General features: G+C 45.6%; 1 protein-coding gene across 10 annotated transcripts in view; it reads right to left on the bottom strand.

Moving 5' to 3' along the window:
- CASK (calcium/calmodulin dependent serine protein kinase) overlaps positions 1-25443 on the bottom strand; it is a 1261401-nt gene that overhangs the window by 321841 nt on the left and 914117 nt on the right. For all 10 annotated transcript variants that reach the window (XM_086934112.1, XM_086934115.1, XM_086934119.1 and 7 more), the window contains one exon: positions 15353-15541. In XM_086934112.1, coding sequence (XP_086790238.1) covers positions 15353-15541 — 189 coding nt within the window. The remainder of the gene's footprint in view (positions 1-15352; positions 15542-25443) is intronic.

Raw genomic sequence — 25443 nt, 5'->3', positions numbered from 1 at the left:
AGTTGTATCCTATTCTAAAATGTTATTTTTGGAGCAGAATAGGGAAGAGATTGTGGGAAACTTGGAACCTTTACAGCATCCCGATCATTCAACTTATTATATGGTTCCAGCGCAGGTGCCCTGCGATCACTGCCATCATTCCAGAAGCCACTCTACGCAGTTTCAGCGTTGGTGCCCCGTGTACACTGCCATCATTTCAGAAGCTGCTTCCACTTCTTATGAGTCTTGTTGAGAACAGGACGTATGACGTCTACGTGGGACGACGTTGGCGGCCATCTTTGGTTGGTCAGGAAGCTGTGTGCACAACGCTTCCTTTTTACATTGCGATATGTACGCCTTCAGGAAGAAATTCTAGTGCGTTTCCGTACAAGTTTTGGCAATGGTTCCTATTTACATGGCGATACGCATGCCTTCGGAAAAAATTCTGGTGCATTACCTCACCAGTTTTGGCAGCAGTGATTCGCACACTTATTTTGCAGCGCCGACACGCACACCTAATAATGATGGTAATGATGTGTTATTTTTGCGTTCACATTGGTGACACACAAACCATATTTCAAAGACATTGATACGCACACCTGTGAGTACTGTTGTTAATTTAGCATCATAGTTGTGGTACATATGTTTCACTGCTTAAACTACCTGGGTAAAATTGTTTACTAAGGCATTAATTCCTTATTGTTATTTATAATTCCGATTGGTTGTTGGGTGAGTGTGGTTCTGAGATGACCGGGAACAGAATTGTTGAGAACAGCAGTGGAATGGTTGAGGACAGTGAAGGCATCATTGAATGTGAGCACCACAATGAAAGATGCAAAAGTAACCAACAGGAGATGGCGCAATTTCCCTCTACCTCTTCTGAGTTTGATGATGTAAGGTGGGGAGGTTGGGGTGCAGAATAACAAAACCCATGACATTTCATAACTAGGTATGCAATTGAATTTTTCTTTGTAAAGTTGCCAAGGTAATGTTTTGTTTCTCTCTTTTGAGGGGAAGATGCGTTGTATTGTGTTGCATTGTGTAACAGTGCAGTTATTATTGTCTTATCCTTATGCTTCCTTAGTGTGATCTGTTAGGGTTCCCTCAGTTTACAAGAGTAGAATTGGAATTGTATGAGGTAATGTAGAATGCAGGTAACAGGTTCATTGGGAAATCGGCTGCTGTTCTTACAAGCTGACTGATGTGGTTGCTCCATTTACTGGGGCTTTTATCCCACAAAAAACCTTACTTTAACACTTCGTGACATTTGGATTACTACACACACAGGTGCAGAAAGGCCAAAGGAGAGTGCTGTGGCCCTGCTTTCCTTGAAGAGCTCCAGGGCCAAGTCTGCCTCATCTTGGAAGAGACAAGTGCCAGCAAAGGCATCTCCATTAGTGACACCTGAACATCACCCTAGAAGCCTGTGGATCGCATCCAGGTGTGGTGCTGATCACCGCACTAGTACCAACTGCGCTGCCCAGCATTCAGTGGTGTCCAGCCAGAGTGAATGACATACTTCACTGCATCTTGATTATCCTAGATAATCTGTACAAGATTGGGTTGGTATTCTTCGGGCAAGATCTTGTTGACCATAACCCACAAAGCATGCAAGTACCACCATAGGAGGCAGCTGCCATTTACTGAGAAGAGAGTGAGGCTTGCTGAGGAGAACATCCTCTTCCAGAATACCTTCATACATTTCATTTGACTACCAGAAGGCATTAGTAGGGACTGAGTTAGGGTCGAGCCTACTTATGGAAGCCTTGACCACCAAGGTTTCTGGTGTAGGGTGTTGCATGAAGAAAGGAGGAATCCCGGAGGCAGGTATGTGTCTTCTAGCAACCTTTCAGTTTACTGGTGGGCAAACACAAGGTTTTGCCCATATTACCCTCTGTGTGTCTCAAAACTCCATTAAATGGGTGAAGTGATTCTGTAGAAGTCTGCTCAGGTTACAGGACTTATGAATAGACATTAGTCTTTTCTTCAATGGACCGGAGTTGCCAGTCAAGACCTTCAGCAGTTCATCTGATGACCACAACAAAAGAAGTCTATTCCTCAGTTGCGGGGCCTGGAGGAGAGCTCAACCAAGTACACAGGAAATGGCTAGCCCTCTAGTATTGTAAAGATCCATGAAAAGATTGACCTCTTCTTTTCAATGGTATGCATTGCCCCTGTCATTATCATGTTGACTGTGTTCGGGTCTGAAGCAAAAGAAATGTGAAGTATTGTAGGTAAAGACAGAGTTCTATCCAAGTCAGGTGGACCGATTGTGCCATGTGTAGTGGCGAGCATGGAATCAGTCGAGGTAGTGTTCTCTTCATTGTCTGACAAGACAATGGATTCTTACTTTGGCATAGGTGCAAATGTTGACACTCAAGGGACTGGAGAGGATTGAGGTGTCTGATTCGAAAATTGGTTGGATATCTGTGCTGGAATTTGGCCAGACCCCGCAGCCGACTTAATAGGCACAGAAGTTGTTAAGGGCAGATCTGCCCATGGCAGTTCACCTGTTGGCTGCCTTCGATCCTTAGGGCATAAAGGCACCTCAGAGAGAGCCGGAAGCATACTGAAGATGTGCTATGAGTAGGAGACTGAGACCGGGAGGTACCTTGACATTCTTGTGACTTCTCCTGATGGGGGTGTGGTGGGATGCAGGATAGTCCAGCTTTGACAGCTTGTGTTTGTTTTTTGATTTGGACTTAGCTGATGACTAAGGAGTGTGAAGAGGACCTTTCACAGGAAAAGCCTAGAAATCGTGACCACGTCCTAGACTGCAACTGGGACTGGACCTAACCTGCCTTCTGAAAGTGTTCAGTGGCATATAGCTTGGCTTTACAGCTCTGGATCACCTTGGAATTCTTCCGGGAACAATCCCCACAAGACGTGGAGCCTGGCGAAGAGCCTATCCCAGTTTTTTGGTGAGGGTACACGGAGACCTTAGCCAGACAAATGCGTGAGACCATCTAGCACAAAAGAAAGGGCAGAAACATGTTTGGTAAATTCATTCAGCAGCACATAATGCTCATAGTAACCATATACGTCCTCTGACAACATCTTATAGTTCTTAAATAAGGCTAGGATGCCATCTCAATAAAGGATACTTTGTGGTGTATCCTAAGGCTTTGGCACTTGGTCCAAAGTTCTAATCAGCAAAAAATAAGTAATTTCCAAGAACCCCCTCAGGCCACTCCCACCCAGAGGTTGAATCTGCCCTGGTAGTACCACCTTACCAGGGTGGGCAGAGGCGGCAAATGATGAAGCATGTTATATTAAATGAGTGAGCCGACCTCTTCCAATTCTTGGAGTTGCATTGCTTTACTTGGAGGAAGTGTAGCAGTTGATGGCGAGACTGACATTAAATATAGGTGTGCCAAGAAAACTGTTCCACGTACCAGTAGAGGGTGTCATGCTTATTTATTTGTTTTGATGGTGCGTATCTGTCACAGACATCTGCTTGTGACAGTCCCCCCAAGGTTTAAATTCGGAGAGAAATTTTTTGACATAAACACATCAAAAGGATGAGAAAAGTTGAGGGAGCGAGCTCCGAATCTGCATCCGAAAGCTCGAAACAAAAGAAACAGACATCCGCAAGCATATGTGGCTCCAGCATAACTCACAGGGAGAAACAAGGCTGATTAGGAGCCACACAATGTCACCTGCTGGCACACAGGAGTAAAGCGAAGTAACATCTCTTGATCCAATCTGGTGTCTGAGGGTATTCACAAGGTAAGAAGAATCCATCACAAAACAACATATTTTTCTTTTAGAACCAGCATGAAGGTTTAAGACTATATTTCCCTGTGTATACTTTATTGTTGTGGAAAAAAACAAAACACATGAAGTTGTTCATAGAGGTTGTGGATCTCATGGTCTGACGGGTGAGGGGATGAGGCTTCAACAGTAAGAATCTCAGGTTTAAAAAATCAAATCGAGGCAGCTTCCTCACAAGTGGTCTACAAAAAAATATTTTGTTAAATAGAATGCACTTAACATGAGCAACAATGCTGCTCAAATAAAATCAAAAAATTCTTAGATTTAAACCACCAGGCTTTTTCAGTCACCTGATAATAAAGATGAAAGCAAATGAACCTCAACACTTTTGTTTTGGTGCCTATTGCGTGCATGCTGGTAACTCGGAAATTCCAATCCAATCCAAAAATCTTTATTTCGGCCATTTAGGCCATAAAAGATACATAAAAATACATACAACAATATTAAAATCATCATTGAAATGCATACAAGAACAAGTAACAACATTTCTTACCATTTAAAATCAAGTAAATAAAGTGCATAAAAGGAGGAGCAACACAATTCATATCAATGAGAATAAAATAGGCAATATGATGAAAGGCATTACCAACGGGAGCCAAAAGTTATAATAGGACAGTGGCAGAGACATTCATCCTATGTTGGTTTAACCTTTATCAACTTGGACCTAATGCGCCACATGGCGAAGAGATATTTTGAGACTGCGAAAACTATGTGGGGGGAGGAATCAGATTTCAATATTCTGTAAGATGTTAAACAGTTCCTTATTGCCATGTTCCTACATAGGGGCACCAACCAATATTTCCTTGGAGACTTGTAGGTGGGGCAAAAAAACAGAACATGGATTTCCTCCTCATCACACGAATTACAGCCAGGGCATAATTTGTCCCCTCCATTGGTCCATTTGCTAGTGAAGGATTTGATAGGTAGGGTGCCAAACCGCCACTGTATGAAAAGCTTCCTTGCCGTAATCGGGTAGATGAAGTCCATAAAAGTTTCAAACTGATAAGAATTTTTGGATTGAATAAAACAGTGAGTTAAGGTGCCGATACTGGGTGCAGTCATGTGGGATGCAAGATTTTGTTCCTTGTATGCTTCCACTAGTCTTTTGCGGGGGACCTTGTTGCAACCAATTTCTGGAGCCACCCACAGCTCATTAAAACCAAGCCGGAACAATTCTTTTTTTAACAAAGGCTAGCCAAGGAATCTTGTCATTGTGGTTTAAGTTCATAACATGCACAAGATCTTGCCTATTGACGTAAATAATTAATTTACTCTCTTAATTTCTATGCAGGTAAGTACTTAATCAATAATAACTCAATCGGAAATGAAAGAAAACAGAGTCCGTGGTGTTAGAGTTTCTAAGGGTTTTATTCCTCATAAAGGAATCAGGATATCATGTTCTGACCACCACAGGGGTGTCAGAAGGGATAGAGCGCTCTCGTTTATTATCAATACATAGCTTATATACTTGGTTTATACCATAAGAGTCAATGTAAGAGGCGTAACAGCTGAGAAAAGACAAGATAACAGTATACACGTGGTACTAGTACATCATCAAGAGGCGTAAACTAGGCGTGAACCAGAGTTGTGTGCTAGAAACGTCACTGATAGGTGACGCAAGAGGGTGGCACCAAGGGGTGGTGCTAACAGAATGTTGCAATGTCCGCAGAAAATCGGAAGTTTGGATGCGCGCGCAGCTGCATGACGTGTGATTGACGGGGTGCAGGGGACTTGACATTCACACTGACGGAAAGAGACAGAAGTCTGGCATGTCAGTTCAACTTGTACCTCTATCATATCTGATATCTGATGTTTAGGAACTATACTATCTGGGCGGAAAGGTTTCTAGGGCAGAAGCTGTTCTATGCTAACTGTGAATGCGTGTATAAGCGCCTAAGTGTCTACATGTAAAGCGTGAGGGCACGGGGCCTTCCATGGAAGCATGGCAACGGAGGCTATGAATTACTTGCATTAAGACAGGTCGGCCCTTTGGCTCTGCAGCTGGAGAGGATGTTTACAGGATCTAGTAGGCAAGAATGTATTCTCGGGGAGCGGAACAGATAACTCGAAGGTTATAGTCAGTCTTGGCAGAAAGCAGGCTTGAGCTGAGCGCGAGGGGCCGCGCTGAAAGTAGGACAGAGTTCACGGGTACAGAGGTAGCCTGGGCAGAGTCAGGAGCCACAAAAGAGGTTCAGATGGCAGGAATTCAGGGCCAATATATACCAAAGGTACCAGAGGGTCTAAGGTAAGTGTGCCCACAAACAAGAAACCAAACCAGGACTCACCCTAACAACCAAGTAGCGACACAGAGAGCTCTCCGTGGATGAGGACAAGTACCCATCAGTCACCATTCGGATCCGCCCTTCATCATTTGGGAATTTTATCCGTACCACCCGTCAGAGGTTTGTCAGTACTCTCTTAGGAAGTCAACCCGGTGGTAAGGGGTAGCCTCACTAAAATAAGAGGATGACAGTGTGGTGTACCACTTGATGTAAGTAAGTGGTAAACAAGATGGGACTGGGGTGTGTAGTGCAAAAGAAGTGAAGGAACAAAAAAACAAAAAAACCAAATGGAGTGGATTTAAAATTGGTTAGGGCTAAGCACCCAACAATGACTTTATTACCATTGTGCTTACCATACCAATGTTAAAAACAATATGCCTGCACTGACCAATAATGTGGGCAGCCTCAGGGCAGTGTGGTCGACTAGTTTCAGCAATATGGCGACTTATTGTAGTCAATTGCTTTCTTCAGGACCAGAAAAAGATAAAAAGCTACTACACCATGTGAAAGAAAGTAAACTAGTGAAAGAAAGTGACACCCTGATGAACACACAGCAAGTGCAGACAGTCACCTGGATGTTCTGGGTGTCCTTACAGTCTGTACACACTAGACATGTAAGGTAAGATGGCCTCACCCCACCTGGCAGTGGCTCAGGGGAAGAATGAAGCACCGCTCTCTCCGTCGGTACTCCTGGCCGGCGTCCTGGCCATCTGGGGAGGAATTCAGGGCCTACTCTTGCTAGAGCAGGAATACATGAAAAGGTGTACTACAAAAAGACGGTGGCATAGTATACTTAGGAACGGACTATATGATCCATTCATGGTGGATCTGAAAGAGGACATGTTAACGGTGGACGCAAATGTATTTGCGTCTTCATAGCTGGCACAGGAGGGAAGTTACATGCACTTTAAGCTGGTACATGGAGTCGGTGGGGTACGCGCTAGGGAACACATCATGACCAAAATTTAATTTTCCTCACTATAGTGACTAAGCTCCTTTGTTGTCCAGAATCTATGCCAGAATCTTATAGGTTTGGATTCAAGGCCCTCCCTGATGGACGGTAAACCCAGATCAAGACGTAAGGGAAACAAAGGAGTTGCAGTTGGGAGGGCCAGAAGACGCCTCATGAAGTTATTTTCAACACGTACCAGCTCAATTGCAGCTTGGTGCCCCCATAGTTCACTACCGTAAAGTGCAGCAGATTTCGCTTGTATTTTGTACATCTCAACTGCAGGAGCTATAGGTTTGTATGTTGAGGTGTTTGTAACCTTTAAAATAGCCCCAGAGAGTTGAGAAAGCCTTATTTGCGAACTTGCGATCTGTGGTCCCCATGAAAGGTTCTCTTGGAGGGTTACGCCCAGGTACTGAAATGTTTTGACCCTCTCTAGAACCGTGGAATTTAGGGATGGATTGGGTCTAGTTGTGGAGGAGGGGTTAAAGATCATGTACTTGGTCTTCCCTGCGTTGATCTCAAGGCCATACTGCCTACAGAAAAGACCAAAACCATCAAGGATTCTCGGAATACCCATGGGTGATTTGGAAAGCAGGAGGGTGTCATCAGCAAACATAATTGCCGGCACCCTCCTGCCTGCCAAGAACGGGGCGTCATTGTCCCTAACGCTAACTAAGTGTGAAATGACACTGTTCACGTATAGACAGAAAAGAGTAGGGGCAAGGACGCAGCCCTGCCTGACCCCCCGGGAAACAGGAAACCTTTTTGTCAATACTCCACCCCGCCCACATCATACCTGGGCAAAGTTGCCCTGATGGAGTCTTATTATGGCCTGGAGTAGATTGGTGGGCACTCCCATCTCCTTCAGGACCTCCCAGAGTTTTTTCCGTGGTACCAAATCGAATGCTGACTTCAGGTCTACGAACACCATGTACAATCTCCCGCCCTCGATGGTCACCGATTTCCAGAAGAGGAGGACGAGGCGGAAGATTTGATCCATGGTGGACGTATTTTTCCTGAAGCCAGCCTGAAGGGGACTTAAGATTTCATTTTCCTCCATCCAGTCCAAGAGTTGATCCAATAGGAGTCGTGAATAAATCTTCTGGGGGACATCTATCAGGCTGATCGGCCTGTAGTTGGATGGGAGCAGAGGACAGCCCTTCTTAAAGATTGGGACTATCTCTGCCCCCAGCCAAGTACAGGGAATCGCCATTCCACGTGCAAGTGAATTGAAAAGGATGTGAAGATAAGGCGCCCAGATCTCTGGATGGGACCTAAATAGGTCACCTGGTAATTTATCAAGGCCGGGGGCCTTGCCCACGCTAGACCGTCTATTGCGCTAACCACTTCCCCTACCGTAAACTCCAAGGTATCTCCAGGAAGGGAGAGGAGTGTTGCAACAGTGGCGTCGGTATTCTCTAGGACATCTGCATAGAGTTTACTGAAATGTTCTTCCCATATATGTGCTGCTATATTGAGTTCAACTGCAGCTTTGGGTTCCCCTGAGCCAGTAGTGACTAAGGACCAAAATCTTCTTGAGTCCTTAGTTGTTAGGGCTGCTGAAAGATCCTGCCATCTATCCCAGTCCCAGTCTGACCTCGCACGAGCCATTGTGTCCTTGTACTGTCGTCGCAGAACGGACACCCTGGTACGGGGTACGCCCTCTTTGACTGCGGTGATAAGGTCAGATTTGGCCTTTCTGCAATCAGAGTTGTACCAGGTGGAAGTTCTAGTCTTGTGCTTGGGCTTAGGCACCTCTGGGTAGAGAACCGCCCCCAGTGCTCCCACTAAGTCTTCGTGTATAAAAGGAAGGGTTTTATGTAGGTCCTGAGTACTGGATTGACTAATTAGTTCATCCAAAGCCTCAAATTTAGGCAGCACCAGATTGTAAATTTTCCCAATATTTTCTTCCGACTTGGAAAATTTCTGCCATCTCACCCTACGCCTGTTTGAGGTTAGTACCAGGTTTCCCCGTTCATCTCTTTCCTCCGGAGGAGAAGGTCCGGTAGGTTCAGGGAGATAGGCCAGGGAGAGTAAGAGAGCATTATGATCACTATCAGTGCGGGGGATTATATTAAAATCCTCTACCTTTGGCCAAAGACTGGTATCAACAAAAATGTAGTCCAGTCGTGACTCATGATTTAGTCTGTTGAATGTACATTTTGAAGGGGTGTCTGAGGGTGTGCGTCCGTTGCAGGCTCTTAGCGCAAAATTAAGAGTTAATGACATGATTTGAACCGCAAGTGGAGACCAGGATCTGGGATGGGGCGATTGACACACTGGAATACCCCATAAGTCGTCTTCTGCCGTAAGGGCCCCTTCCCTCAAGCCCTCTAAGGGCTCAAAATGACAGTTAAAATCACCACCGATTACCACCTTATAGTCGGTCGGCAACTGACCCAAGAAAGACGCAAGGTCTTCAAGTGTAGTGGACTCCGCCGTTGGGCCTACTGGGCGGGAGTATACATTTATTATTGCCAACTTGGGGGCGCCCGTCCAGTTCAATAGAACGCACTGGATGTCTTGAGAGAACGTGGCTATAATTTCCGCTGTGCAACCAATATGAGACGCTATCCACACCGCCAAACCACCCGAGGGCCTCCCCTTGCCATTCCAGGTAGCATGGATTTCAAATATTGCGTAACCAGTTTTAAGAACGGGTTCCCTCGCCCATGTCTCTTGAAAGAGGCAGATGTCATTATTTTTTATTAGGGAGTCCCAGTCTTCAGTGTGTATTTTATTAAAAATACCTGCAACATTCCATGATTGTACACTCCTTCTAGAGCCCTGAGGGTACTATGTGGGACCCTGCCCCCCTGAGGTATCACTACCACTGCATACATATGAGATAGGTATCCCTGGAGGGGGAGGTGGACTGTGGTTAGGTGTGACTGGAAGGGTTTGGATCGTGCCAAAGGAATCACCTGGCAACTGAGGAGGGGAGTTAGCACCGGAAACATAAAAATTAACATTCTGTACACTTAAGCCCCTCTCTACAGCAGAATGACCAGGGAAGGACCCCAGGCGTCAATCACAGGAATCCAAGCCAGAAAAAACTTCAAATCTGTTGCTAACTTCCAAAGGTGTAAAAGGAAGCAAATGGTCCATCCCCCCTGTTTGAGAAGAATAGTCCGATCTCCTATAATTAGTACCATAGCCCCTTTGTGGGACAGGTTCCCACCCATGAGCATTCTTTGGAATCATGGGGCCAGGGTGCAAGGGGAAGTAATGGTTGTTTTGTTTTGGACCATTAATACCTGTCAGGGCCATAGGAGGCCATGGACATGACAGGGGAGCTACTAGGGCTCTAGGGTAAAAATAGGTAAGATAACACGGCATAATTGATTTGCCTAAGTTCCCTGGCATCCAGCTCAGAATGTGCCTAACAGCTTCTGGGTCCCTGAAGTTAATCACAATCAAATCGCCCTCTATGTCTTTCTCCCGCCCCCCCAACCAGGAGAGTCGGCGCACGTGCACTATGTCCCCGTTAACATTCTCCGGGAGTGGTCTATTTTTAGACAGCCAGTACATGGTTTTATTTTTAAGTTGCTGTGGACCTTCTCGCTTATCAGGGTTAAGGGTGGGAACACCCGTAAGCACCACTACATAGGGTAGTGATTCCGGAGGAAGTTCAACCTGGGGGATCCTACGTTTTGCTACTTTGCTAGGGGGTTCCCTCTCTCCAGCCGGCTGCATTGGTCTTATAGCCATACTGTTTCCACCCTTCGGGATGGCACCATTCATGTGCATGGCAGGTCTAGAAGGAATGGCAGAGGTTGTAGATCCTAAGGGATTATGGGACACTGTTTTAGTAGAAACATTGGGCATAGGAAATGAGGCCGTTGTAGTGGTGATGGAAGTTGTATGGGCCGCCTTGGCTAGATTAGTAGATGTTGGATGGGCCATCTTGGATACAGGAGGTTTTGAGCTATTAAGTGAACTGACTGCAGTCAGTGCTGTACTAGGAATAGAAGGGGCCTTCTGGTTGACCGGTTTATTAAGAATAGCCTGTTCCAAGTTCCCTAGCCGTTGTTCAATGGCCAATAGTCTGTCTACAATAGGGGAAGTAAGCGTCCTGAGCATTTGCCCAAGAAACTCCAGGGTGGGGGCGAGCGGGAGAGTCTCCTCGGAAATTGCACTTGGGGGGGTAGTAACAAGTGTAGGTTGTGGTGTTTCTTGTGTAATCACTGTAGAGATAACAGGTCTTGTACCCACAGTTGGTTTGGAAACAGAGGCTACACCCCCCCCTTTCCCCTTACCAAATTCAGAGTGACTAATTTTGCCCTTTTGAATAGAACCCCCCTTCCTCATTCTCTTTTTGGGCGGAGGACCATGGATTATCTGGGCCTCTATCTTCCACGGTTGATTTTTGGCTGTGGTTTTTCCAATATGGAGGGGAGCTGGCGTAACTTTCTGGCCTACATCAGAATTGCAAGGTGGTGGGGGGGCGACAGTAGGTGGACTAAATGGGTCCCCAAGAGAAGGCGGTGTGGGAGTAATGTCCCTTAGAAGTTCTGGAATTCCCTGGGATGTGAAGGGATCCTCAGTGATAGGGTTCACCTCTGTACTAGATAATATAATATGCGGGGATGTAGCCAAAGAGGGTCTGGCCTTATAACCCTCGATGGAGCGACGACGCTCCACCCTTCTCTCCGCTAGAGCTTCTTCCCTTTCAATTTCTGAAATAGATTTCTTAAAATAATTGTCTAATGTGCCCTTATTAGGATTTACCCCCACTATCCCAGGTAAGGCCGTTTCCATGATGGCAAGGAAATACACAACTGTGATAGTTATACAGGAGTAGCCGTTCTGAAAATTACCTAGCCAAGCAATAATAGTGGAACTAGACTAGCACAGAATATTAAGGTCAGGAACGCGGTACAACACATAGAAAGAATGTATAAACAGTTTTATACGTAGAGAACTCAGGTCTGGGTAACACACATGAGAATGAAAGGGACGGGGCCCAGCCCAGCCTCTCCAGCCACCTAACGGCCACACAACGGCCCGCTCTTTGCCCGGTCTTCGCCCGCGCTTCCGTCCGCGCGCGTCCCGCGTACGCGTGCGGAAGCTGGGCTAAGTAGGGGAGGAGGGGGCGGGAAGAGGCACCAGGTGTGCGCGATTACCTGGCGCTAGCACCTCTGGGCCTCGCAGTCCCGCTCCCACTGGCAAACTCGACTCCCTCAGCAGGTAGTGAAAAGCTGGAATGGAATACACGGGCTGGCTCAGGCAGAGTTCCAAAATCCCCTAGGGCAGTCACTCAGCTACGGTGGAGCACACGGGCTCAGGCAGAGTTCTGGTTTCAGGCACAGGCAATACAGGAACGATAGAGCACACAGGCTCAAAGTGCAAGGGTCCCGATGGAGAAATAAACGGCAGCAGTTGGAAGGGCTCACCACACTTCAAGAAACAAGCACGACTGCGAGCGGCAACTCGGAAATTCGATATAGTGTAAGGCGAAATCCAGGAACAGCTTTAAAAGAAGGCATGCTTGACGTGCTGAATACATACATGTTCATTGCCTAAAATATGCAGGCCTCTAATTAGATTATGCAATAGAATCAAACCAATGATGAAATTCAAGACTATCAGAATTTACCTATTAGTAACTTCTATGAAAAAAGTGCATTTTAAAGGTGCGAGGACAGAATTCTTTGCTTGACTTGGAAACCTTCTCCCACGCTGATCTGTTCGCGCTGTCTGGACTTCCTTAGGGTTTGCACCAGTGGACTTGACAAATCTGTAAGTCCAATTGAGGTACTCATAATTCCAATACAGACTTTTGATATAGAGCAGGGTCAGTATTCACATCGATCCGTTCTTAAAGGAAGGATACAAGGCAACTGGTGCTTTATGAATAGGATTGTTCGCTCAGTGGTAGAGCCCATAGTACCTGCACCCCTGGCAGAAGTGCCATCCTACTCATCCTTGTCTGCAAAGTTAGAGCAGTCGTGCACAATTGAAATCCTTGTTGTTCCTCTGGTGTATGTAGGTATGATGCATAGATCTGCAGGTGCTTTGTACTTGTGTGGAAGCAGTAGTTTATGCGCACGATGACGGGCATTCATTTGGGACACTCTATGCGGGCTGCAGAAGATTGTGGTGTCTCTCCATGTTGTCATCACCTTCTGCAGGCATGAAAACCTGCCACCTCCTTATTTTGAGTCCCCATTGTAAAAATGAAGTTGGGTGGGTGAAAAATCATCAACCTTGCTATATTAAAACAGATGTTTCTCTTCTAAAATGAATCCCACCCATCACCGATCATGTGTTGTGATAGTTGTTGTATAACAACCAGGCCTACTTAGCTCTGTCCATCTGCTGCAATATACAAAGTACCTTGACCAGGTATTACAAGCCTAACATGTGCCGGTCTTTCTGAAAAGCCTGTCCAAAAAACACAGACTATAATATCAAGATGCAATTCCTCATGACTGGAAGAACATTTCAAAAGAAACTGAAACACTGTGAGGATGCTCTAACTGACACAAAGCTCATTGTAAAGGGCTGGGGATACCCTTTAGTAGTGAAAAAGTGCTTGTACTGTACTTTGCTTGGAGGACGCTTCCCTGTTAAGAGGAGTAGTGGAGGTACCTAACTAAAGAGATAAAGAGCAAAGCCCGGTTAGAGAAGACTGCATGAAAGTAATCAAAGAAGGTGAGCACACCCAGAGGCAACTACGACAGATAATATATATATGTAAAAAGGGAACTGTGGGTAGTTCTTAAGTTGAGGTGGAAACCAGCTCCTGTATAGAGCACAGTGCCATCCACACTAAGATAGAAAGCGACAAAGTAATTTGAGGTGAGCACATTAGGGGTGTTGCTGGTGTTGAGAGTGCTCTGTAAAGGAGCTACTCTTCACCTAAACTTGAGAACTACCCAGAGTTCTCTGCTTCTTTTTTGCATAATGTATGCGTCACTCTATGCCTGAAAGGGTATTGTTTTGGCTAATACTGGGTGCTCCAGTGTGTCTGGACAAAGCTATACCTCTCTGAAGAGCTCTAATGAGAGGAAAACACGTGTCAGTGGGTGATTTATTCATTTCAGTTTGGCTTGGTTGGTATTTTACTATTTCAAAGCTGTAATACTGTGCCTGGAGTGGAAAAGGCTTTTGGCATTTTACAGCTCGGCATGGATGGCACTGTGCTAATCCTATGCGTAAAAACTTTCTGTAGAAATGGCAAAAGACTTTGTCCCTTTCTATCTCAGCGTGGATGGCACTGTGCTAATCCTATGCTTAAAGACTTTGATGGAAAAGCAGACATTTGAGGTGAGCAAATTGAGTGTCTCGCTGGTGTTCAGAGTGCTCTATACAGGAGCTGCTTTCCACCTAAACGTGAGAACTACCTAGAGTTCTCTGCCTCACAGTTCTCTGCTTCTTTTTTGCATAATGTATGCATCACCCTGTTCCTGAAAGGGTATTGTTTTCAGACATACGTCATAAACAGAATTCGTTCACATGATAGGGATACTAAATCATTTAAAACTCACCCTAGAGTGCTGTAGTATCCCTATTATGCGAACAGATGCTGTTTATGAAATTTTGACAGGCTTAGCAGAGAGTTGAAACAGGACAGCACCACAGACAGTTAGGAAGCACGTCGGCAGAAGCACTGGTGTTTGATAGATATATCAGAGAAACGTTACCAGGACTATAACATTGGTGAGCCTGCACTATCCTGACATGCTCAGTACGCCCCAGAAGGCTGTTTGTGCCACATCTGTCAAGAAAGGGAGAATGCAGTTTTTCTAAGAACAATTTTCTGTCCCCACGGACCGACTAAATGCTGAAGAGATTGCAACCCAAAGGTTTGAGAGAACATCTCACCACTTCCCCATAGGTAAACACTGGTCATAGTGAACAATATAGTGCCTAGCCTCTAAATGGCATTTAAACATTTGGAACTGTATCTTTGCCCCAGAATATCTCTTGCCTTCTGATATTTTGTGTACAAACATTTTAACTACGCTTTTCACTTGTCATCAAATAAAGTTAGTCTTTTCTAAAATTGCATCACTGACACTGAATTTATTGTACCATGCTGTCTGAGTTTCTAACCTAGCTCCTACAATAAGCCTTTATTGCTAAGATGGACTGGAAAGATAAGCACATAAAAATAATAACTTGGTTATCTAATTGGGGTGCACTAGTAATGGTAGATCTGGGACATCAGTTGTAAAATGGCAAAACACAGCACAGACCCTACCTAGTAATCAGGACCACAAACATTTTGGAACATGCAAAACATATGTTCAAAGGATAACGTATGCATTTCACAATACAATGAAAACAAGTATTGAATCTTCCTTATTTTAAAAAAAAACAAACATTTATTTAAAGTTAATTAGGAATCTTTTCCTACCATTGGTTCATCTGTGTTCTTTTGAAACTGTACAAGGCGGACCCGTGTAACATTCTCCATGTCCATGTCACCGTTGGCACTTTCTGGAGAATCACCGTTTAGGTAGGGAGATGTGGGAGGTGGCGTAACTCTTAGTGCTTCGTCACTGTAAACTTCATGTGCCACTACGTCATGAGTTTGTAGTAAGGCCTGCAGGAGTTTAAGATAAACATCATTAGCTGCATATAGTGTACTGTTTAACAAGCAGTGCATCATGTACATTCATCCTTGGAGTTAGGCACTGACCTTAATAAGCAGGCACAGTCACAAGCTAGAACATTTCCTTTCACAGGATAAGACTAGACTAGACATTCTAAAAAAAAATTGGCAAGTGCTTTAATCTTGACACTTTAATGATGCATATAAAGTGCTTCCTAGAACTAATAAAACAGGCCAGACTAACAAGTCGCTTTTCATTTTAGACAGGGCATTAGGATGGTATACTCGCCTCAAAGGGCAAAAGAGAAGGATCAGGTGCGACTATAGTGAATTACCTGAAATGTTTTGGTACAACGCGACATGTGATATAACCATCTCTTTCAGTTCTGTCCACATAGCTGCATCTTAAACTGAATCAACAGTGAAAATCCCAAAATTATTTGAGTGACTAAATGAAAATGCTTTGGCAGACTGCTCTGCCAGTTTCAGTGTACCTGTAGGAGAAGTTTATGAAAGAATGCATTCCACACCAAGATGGCAAAGGTAAACAAATAAGGTTTCATTGGCAACTGGCATCTAGTGCTTTACAGCTCTAATTAAACACCTTTCATTCTTGGATTTCTGTAGTCTGCATGATAAGTAACAGATGGAAATTTAATAAGAGATCATAGGTTGACTCACCTCCATGAACCTATACACCAACAACCCCAGGTGTGCAAGTTTGTAGTGAGGTTGACAGTGCTGGTTTTGGAACAACCTCAGTTTACAGTGTAACATACTGTGCTCTGTGGCAAAACTCATGACCCTTTTCAAATTTCTCAATATGCACTCCCAATAAACCTGCAGGTGTCCACACCATATGTAGGAATGTAGTATCTTGTTAGCCACATCTAAGGGCAAGAGGAGGATGTTTCACTCTTTGTAGTATGTTAGTCCACACATTCATTTAATGATGTATCCGAGGCAGATGAAGTTGAGTAAAGTAGAAGGTTTATTTATTCCCTAAGTAGGATAACAGGAAGTAGAAGTCTGGAACACGCAGCCCCACCAGGAGCAGTTTCCTAGCAGCCCATCCTCAACTGCCAACACTCATACCCCAGGCATCCAAGCATTCCACTCATGTCACTCACACCAACATTCTACCCGGAACACACACACTGGCTGAGCAGCTAGATGCAGAGGAGTAAAGAAACATATATACAGATCTGAGGATACTACACTCTTGCCATTAATTTAATGGTTATACCGAGGGGTTGCCATTTAGGCTGTGTGAATCATTCATTTATACTTTGTGCCTGCCCATTTTTACTAGTTGATCAGAGAAAATGGTTCAACCCATTATTAAGTAAAAGAAGTTGCTGCCAAGTTCTAGCCACATTGAGATACTTATTAAGTGGCCAGGAACTTAACATGATCGCAAATGCAATAACATTTATGGGCGCCGTTTTGCCCTAGAAAAGGAAACTTTCAATAAAATATGTTAACCCGGTTCATCACAGTAAGCAGATTTAAATGTTTTTATGTACATCATAACATGGTTATGTTGGCATTTTCTAGATAACCGCTTTTTACATCTTGTTTCAGGCAAACTCACCAATTATTTAATGTAGAGTTTTAGATTTAATATTGACACTGCAAGTTGGTTAAGAATCTAGTATTAAGTGGCTTTCTTTTATTGCTGTATCTTATTAGATGTGATGGACCTTCAGTTACGTCTTTATGTATCATTTTAATTAATCAGCAATAAATATTAATGAACGAATGCATTGTAGGCATCAATGCCAATCAATCCGTATGTTTTGGTGATCAAAGCAGCAGAGCATTCAAGTGAGCTAACTTCTCCTGGCATGAATAAACGCCGAGCTGCCAATTTATTTCTTTTGGGATTTTCCCGGTGGGATTAAGTCTTCCGGGCTGTTTCTGAACACAGAGGGCCTTCTGCTGGCACATGTGTTAATTTTTCCAGCTCTCCTAGTAATTAAAGGAGGCACAATGGGTGCTTTAGGAGTGGTAGAGGAAAGATAGCGAATAAATTTAAAAGAAGATAGAAAGGGGTTGAACATTTTTGACTGGGCTGCTTTTGGCCTCCAGGCGGCCATGGTATGAAAAGTGCACCTTTTTCCCTCACCATAGTCTTATTACAGCTAGTCTTAACCCCACAAACAGGTCTTTAAACTACAACCAATCCTTACAGAGCCGTCTGCCTAATTCTGCCGTAGAGCCCATGTAATCACATCAAGGCAGGGTTTCTGAACCCACACTTGTCAACTTTGAAGAGCTATGGCATGCCTAATGATTGTCTTTAGAGCCTGGTGCTGTATGGTTCTAAGTGAAGCAAGATATATGCCAAGGAAACCCCATTGCCATCTAGCAACAACTTCACTACAAACAATACGAGTTAGCAACGAGGAACTTTAGGTTTATCATTTCAGTACATCAAGCAGAGGTTTATGAATGTCTGTACATAAGATAATTTCCAGATGCCAAATTTAATACATTTTATGAAAATTCATTAGAACATCTATTTATAAAAGTAGACTAGTATTAATCGGCTCATGGCTATCTGGAGGAACAAATACTTATTCTGCAGTTATAGTTAATACCATCGCAAGTGAAGGATCAAACATTCTTTTTATAAGAAGCTTTCAAGTGATAGTTAGTGCCACGAGACACAGCGCCATTACATAAATGGCAGCTTTCATCCTACTGGACTACAGTGTTGCTTATGATATAGTGCTACTTTATGTGTTTAGGTCTGGTTTTAGAAGGGACTCTATGCCATCAATTCTTTAAAAAATTACAATAAGCAAAACAGAGAGTGAGCTTTGGTACAGCATCCTTTACTCATTATTTTTCATGTTTTCCTTGTGTTGCTTCGATGTGTTGTCCATCAAGGCCATAGCATTTGTGGATGGTTAAGTTGACCCATTTATGTTCCCATTAGGTTTTTATGTTGGTGCAAAAGAATTCTTTTTGTTTCCCTAAAGCCAATGTGTGCCCTTTGAATCATTTACCTTGCTGACACAATTAAATCTTAATTGCAGCCTAATGGCTGTTTTTTTGTTATTTAGGAAGTGTTTGTTTGGATGCATTAGCCTGTATATAGTGCTATTAACAATCACCCCTCCACTTTTGTTTTACATTGTGATCACATTACTGCTTGGGTGCTAAGGACATGTTGGACACGTCCTCAGTACTGAAGCTCAGGAGCTGAGGACGTGTTTCTTAGCAACCCCCTTACCCACAGGTACAGTGTTGGAGCTCCCCCACGGAGCCCCACCTCATGCCCCCACCAGGAATGGCAGCGGAAGAGCTTTAGCTGCCACCCCTGGCCCCTCCCCAGAGATCTGATGACATCAGCGCTCTTCAATGCACAGACTCCAGCGAAAGCAGCTGGAAGCCGAAAACAGGTACATTTTTGGTCAAAGGAGAGACACTTGGGGGGCGGGGGAGAAGGAAAAAGTTTTTCTTTTCCCCTGGTGTGTCTTTGCAGTTTATTCCTGCCACGGGATTGTGAACGGGACTGCAATCACGCTGCAGGAATGCACCCACTAACCACCAGGGATTTTGTGTGGTTGCAGGGAGTGACCCCTTGTGCAGGGAGTGGCCCCTTGGGCAAAGTCGCTCCCCATTGCTTGGCAGATGTTTCGCCCCCCCCCCCCACCCCAAACCCGGGGGCACATTGGCCATTTTGTAGACCGATCAGCCCCCCGGTGGTGGGGGGCGAGGGGGCTGGTTTGGAGAAAACCACTAGACACCAGGGATGCCATATTTGCAAATGTGGGGGAACGGCCCCTAGGACAAGAGTCGCTCTCCATTCTTTGGCACATGTTCTCCATTTTTCATCCCACCCCCCCTCACTACGGCGGCAGAAAACCAGTAGACACCAGTGATTTTATTTTTATATGTTTATGAATGTAGAGGAGTGGCCCTTTTGGGCAAGGGTCGCTACCCATTTTAATAGACCTGTTTTGGCTGCTCTGCACCCCATGCGCAGATTGGACATCTTTCAGACTGATTTGCCCCAGGGAGTGGTAATGGCCAGCCACTAGGCACCACAGATTTTATTTTTATATATGTTAGTGGAGCAGCCTCTTGACCAGTATTGCCCAGACGTACGACTTACTTACCTTCGGTAACAATGTATCTGGCAGAGACACAGTCTAGCCGCAGATTCCTGGACTTAGAATATCCCCAGGCGTCAGACTGGATCCAGAATTTTTTTGCAGAAGCACCTCTGCACGCTGGGGACAGCACCTCTTGGCTCCGCCCTGACGTCGTCCGTGAACATGACGTCAGCAAAGCCATACAAGTCCCTCCCAGCACGCTGACGTCAGTTTTCTTTGGAGAAACTTTTCCGCGCCACAATGCGGAGCCACCACCGGAAACTGTGAGAGTATGGGAACAGTGTGTGAAAAAATGATGAAAATCAGTGAAACAGAAAGAATGGGATGGTAAGAAACACCACCACCGGGGACAGTAACAAGCTCTGTACACTGAAAGCAACTGAAGAGAAAGAGCCAAGCAACAATGTGAGAAGCATCCCTGCAAAAGCGAAGGCAATGCTCTTTCCCAAGGCAAACAAAATATGCCAAAGCAGACGACAGAAAGCCTACAATCACAAGATCTGACCATGACAGGCAACAAGACCTGAACCATAGAATTAAGAATGATCCACTAAAGGGTGGCACCACTAGGCATGCCTTATAATTTATAAGAGACTTATTGGCGAGAGGCCCAGTGAGGCAGACCCCCAAGCCAATCAAATATCCTAAAACAACGAAAAATGGTGGGAAGGAGGGAAGAAGAACGCTAGAAGACCCCACACTGGAAGAACCACGGTCAGGGTGTGGGAATGTAGGACGAGACATGAATCCTCTGCCCCATTACTATAATGGGAGGAGCAACACAGGGAAACCAGAAAGAACCATCCTCCCGAAGAGGAAAGATGAAAGATGTCACCCCACAGGAAGACAAAGCCACCCAAAGGGAGGTACAAGCATAAAACTGAACCTGAAAATGTCCTCGCCACCCAAAGGGAGGCGCGAGCATAAAACTGAACCTGAAATGGTCCTCACAGAACAGAGAGGAAGGCGGGCGTTATGGAATCTGCAGCTAGACTGTGTCTCTACCAGATACATTGTTACTGAAGGTAAGTAACTCGTACATCTGATAGAGACCTCTAGCCGGAGATTCCTTAACTTAGAATAGATACCAAAGCCATACCCCGCAGGAGGCGGGTCTGCGACTGAACCTCACCAAGTTCCAAAAGAACCCAGCCGTCAACTAGCTGACAAATCACAGTGGGGGCATCAATGCCACTGTGGCCATTCCCAGACCAGAAGCGCTGCAAGGAGCGACAAACAGTGGGAGGCAAAGGATCGCAAATTGCCGAGGGACGGCATGAAAGCCAATCAGAGTACACAGTGTAGAAAGGGAGCACAGAACCAGAAGAGCAGTGCGGAACGAGGGAGCCCAAAACCTGAGGAAAAGAAGGGACCAGAGAGAGGACCAGACGGTATGACTGAGTCCAATTGTACAGGTTGAATATGGCGAACAGTGGAAGAAGCACTGTGGAAGCGTACAAACTAGGACACCTGTGACAGCAGCGGGAGGGTGCTGACCATGCCCCGGAAGATCCAAGCTCATGAGAGAGACCATACTTGATAGTGCGCAATCTATTGTTCCCAAAGAGACATTGGAAAGGGAAGACATGAAAAACATAAAATCATGACTGCAAAAAGCAGTTGCGGGCGGCAGAAGTGTGCAAGGTAGACCGTGTGTACAGCCAGAACCACATCACATAAAAGGAAAGGCACAAGGAAGGGCTGCGAGAATAGTCCAGATGCAAGAGATGCCTCACCAGGAACGTAACCTGTGAAAGGGATCCGTGAAGCGAACACAAACAGAATGAAGGACTGCACCTACGAGAAGTCCCTGGCAAACTCAAAGACACCGGGGCAAGAACCTAGTGTGCGTGACCCCTGGCTGTGCGTAGACGCCAGACAGAACAAACATCAGTAGAAGACTCAGCCATAAGGATGAGTGGCATACAAGAAGCAAGAGTGCACCATAGGCAGCAACAGCCATTTTGTAGCAGAAGCAGACAGAGAAAGTCCAGATCTATAAGCGATACCATCCCCTCAGCAGGAAGGAGCCACAGTCCCACGTTAGGCAAACTGGAAGGGTTACCAGTACAGGAATCACCAGTACAAAAAGTACATAGCGTAACAAGATGTGCACACAAGAACTAAGAAGACAGTGAATGTCCGAAGGAGAGCACCTCTAAAGAGAGCAGCAGCAGCCCGAAGTGGAAGTATACCAAAGGTCCTGCCTGAATGGCAGCACGGAAAGAGGAAAACCAGTGCCAGGCATGTACCCAAAAAGGAAAGGCACAAGGCAGTGTACATGAGCAGCACAAGTGAGTAAGATGCCATCATGCAAGAACAAAGTACGAGAAACACTACCCACCACAGAAGAGGAGGGGAGGGGAGAACCAGGTATGGGAAAGCGTCAGCCCACTGTAACGGCGAATACAGTGGGGAACAACCATAGGACCCGCATACAACATAGGCGGTTGACTGCGGAGTCCACATGACTGTCAAAAAGGGATACGCCATCAAACGGCAAATCCTGTAAACTCTCCCGGATATTTTCAGGGAAACCACCATCGCGCAGCCAAGCATGGCGACGCAGAGCGACAGACCTGGCCACTGCCCGACCCATAGAGTCGGTAGAATCAATGGCCGATCTAATGGTAAACTGTGCCATGTCCCGTCCATGATGAAGGAGACGAGCCAGTTCCATACGAGAACCCTCCGGAAGAGAGGGAAGAAGACCTTGCACCAAGTCCCAAAGGGTAAATGTAGCCTGTGCAAACACGCATGTTGTGTAATAGTGGACGCAAAAATATGACTACCACAGGTCTCCAACCAACGAGACTCCCTGGTGGGAGGCAGTAACGGGAGAGGAGAAGAAGGCTGAGTGGCGAAAGCCACCTGGATGTCCCGGCCCTGAGCCCTAGGATGAAGGGACAAGCACACTGGGTCATCCGGAGCTGGACGATGCTGATGTGCAATGGCCCGATCCACAGGGTCACCCGAAGAGGGCTGTGCCCATGTGCCAAGAAGGGTGTCAAATACTGACCTACCAAAAGGCAGCAAGGGCTCACCCTGGTGGTGGACATGCAATAATAGATCGGAAGACAAAGAGACCGAGGGGGGCTGCAAATGTAAAAGCGTGGCAGCCCCGCGAACATCCCTTGCAAATGCAGCACTAGCCTCTGTATCCATTCTAGGGGGCGATAAGAGATCATCTGTAGGGGACGGTTGAAGGCTAACTCGTCCAATGAAAGAGAGATGCTGCAGGCGGATGAACAGAGGGTCACTGGCCAGGGGACAGTGGAGCCAAAGGGCAAGGAGGCACCCCTGGGTGTCCTGGATCTGCGTAATCCTCAAACAGGGGAACAATAGGGGCAGACGCAAACTCCGGCGCCGACCGACGTAGAGATGGAGTCAAATTGAAGTCGACAAGAAGCAGATGCAAATCGGCCTTGTCTGGGACTGGTGCCGACTCACCCTCCACTGAGAATTGTGGAGAGGAAGGATGTCGACAAGGTGTTGATATCCGCGGTGCGGCCATCGCTGACATTGACGCAGGAAGCCGCAAAGGGCTATGTGGAGACATGGCATATGGGCTCAACGTCTGACAAGGATGCCTGTCCGGGCCGTGTCCTGACGTTGCACAGACTCCGGAGTTGAGAGACTCAGCCGCCGCCGAGGGCAAACCCACAGGAGAAGATCCGACCTGAGTCCCGACCTCCACTGTGGGGCTCGAAAGCACGCTCCGGGAGTGGAGATAACCCCAAAATGCATAGCCTTGAAATAGGCTTCCATTTGGGGGCCGGTGTCTGGCAAAGACTGGGAGCTGTGAGGCCTGTGAGGCTGACAACCTCCGTGACTTGTGCTTCCGCTTACCTGCGTGAGGCAAATGACATCCGCGAGAACGACTCCGCGACTGGACTCAAACTGAAGCCCCTGTCCGAGATGGATAGCGGCGCGGGGGCGCCGAGCGGGACATCCGAGCGGCCAATTGCTTCATCCGGCGCTCCCACAGGGACTTCGGCCTCATCTGCTGGGAGACGTCGCACTCCTCGGAGTCGTGGTGCACTCATAAGCACCACATGCAGATCGTGTACGGATCGGTGGCCAACATCTGTCGCGCGGACGTCTCACATGTCTTAAAGCCCGAGGGCGTCCAGAAGTCCTGGGCAACAGGCCAGGCAAAAAGAACCTCTTACTCCTGGGTCCGCGTTGGGATGCAGAAAAGAAGGAAACTAACGTCCACGCACCGGGAGGGACTTATATGGCTTCGCTGATGTCATGTCCGCGGACGACTTCAGGGCAGAGCCAAGCACCCCCCTCCTTCCTGGCGCGCAAAGGTGCTGCTGCAAAACATTTCCGGATCCAGGCTGACGCCTAGGGTTATTCTAGGTTAAGGAATCTGCGGTTAGATGTCTCTATCAGATATTCTTTGTTTCCTGCTATCCATGGGGGAGATCAGACTTTTCTTGGGCCATGGGGATGGAGGGAGGGTTGGAAAAACGAGAGCGAGAGAGAGAGTGTATAATCATTTGGCTGGCGGTGTGTGTGGGGCTTCAGGCTGGCAGTGTGTGTGGTTGGCATTTAGATGGTGATGAACTGGTGTTTGATTGGTGGCTGGCTTAAGGGTCACTCTCTTCTAGGGTACCAATTTCTTGCCTTTGCTTTGTGCCCCACTAGGGGGCAGGTCAGACATTTGGTATACCGATCTACTCCCAGGGGCACAATTCATAGTTTTTCCATAATGTTACATGTTTTATTTTTTGTCATCATTTGCAATCTTAATGTTTTATTTCTCCTTTTATTGTTCTGCAAAGGTTTTGATTAATTTGGTGGTGACTCCTGCTTGTGGTTTCAGCACTGGTAGATCTGCAGTTTGCGTAGTTGCACGTGTTTGGTAAGGAAACGTTTTTGTAATGTTTACTTCAAATGAATATTATTGACCTGCTTGATTTTTTTTTTAAAATAATTGTATGTAGCATATTTAACATATTTTGTGCAAATTCACGTTTGGATATGTGCAACATCTGTGTTGTGTTATCTTGTGTGTATTTTGTTTTGTTTATCCTTTCTAGTGGGACATCTTTGGTGCTTGCTGGGTCTGTGCAGTTGATCCTCAGTCTAGCTGTCTGTGGCAAGTGCGAGGTATCTTTTCAGAGTATCAAGGTCATTGTGTGAATTGCATTGATAGTTTTTTTCCAGATGTCAATGTTAGATTTACTGTTTGATACAGAGGAGTGTGATGTGTTCTAATTTGACACAGTTTTGTTTATTGTTCTCTTGTTTGTTGCCTTAGTTCAGGTTCAGGTTTTAAAGTCTTTATTTCGATTTTTTAGATCATAAAAGACAATGAAAAACACAGTAAAATTTGTACATGCATAATGATATTGTAATTTTAAGAAAATAAAGAAAAGAAGAAAGTAGGAAGTTCAATTAAAATTTGATTAAGAAAACTCTCATGGTTATAATTAACAATTTCATATTTTCCAATCTTTACAATACAAATGTCAGAATTAATATCAGAATTAAAAAATGTAATATAATAAAGACCCGATGCAAGTTAAGATAAAAAACCTGTTTAAGAATTTTAAATACAGAGACATAATCAGTGAACGGGAAACTAGTTCATGGTGCCTCCAGGTGTCTTAATCTAATCAACCATGACCACCCCAGGAATTTGGCGACGGCCAACACTACCACCTCTGAGGTATTAGTTTGAAGCATCCAAGTAGCTTCTACGCTCCCTCTGACTTTGAGATGGCGGCAGATAGGCCCTAACCATTTACTTCTTGG

Source organism: Lissotriton vulgaris, chromosome 8, assembly GCF_964263255.1.
Source record: "Lissotriton vulgaris chromosome 8, aLisVul1.2, whole genome shotgun sequence".
Taxonomy (NCBI): domain Eukaryota; kingdom Metazoa; phylum Chordata; class Amphibia; order Caudata; family Salamandridae; genus Lissotriton; species Lissotriton vulgaris.
This window is presented reverse-complemented; position numbering and strand designations above follow the sequence as displayed.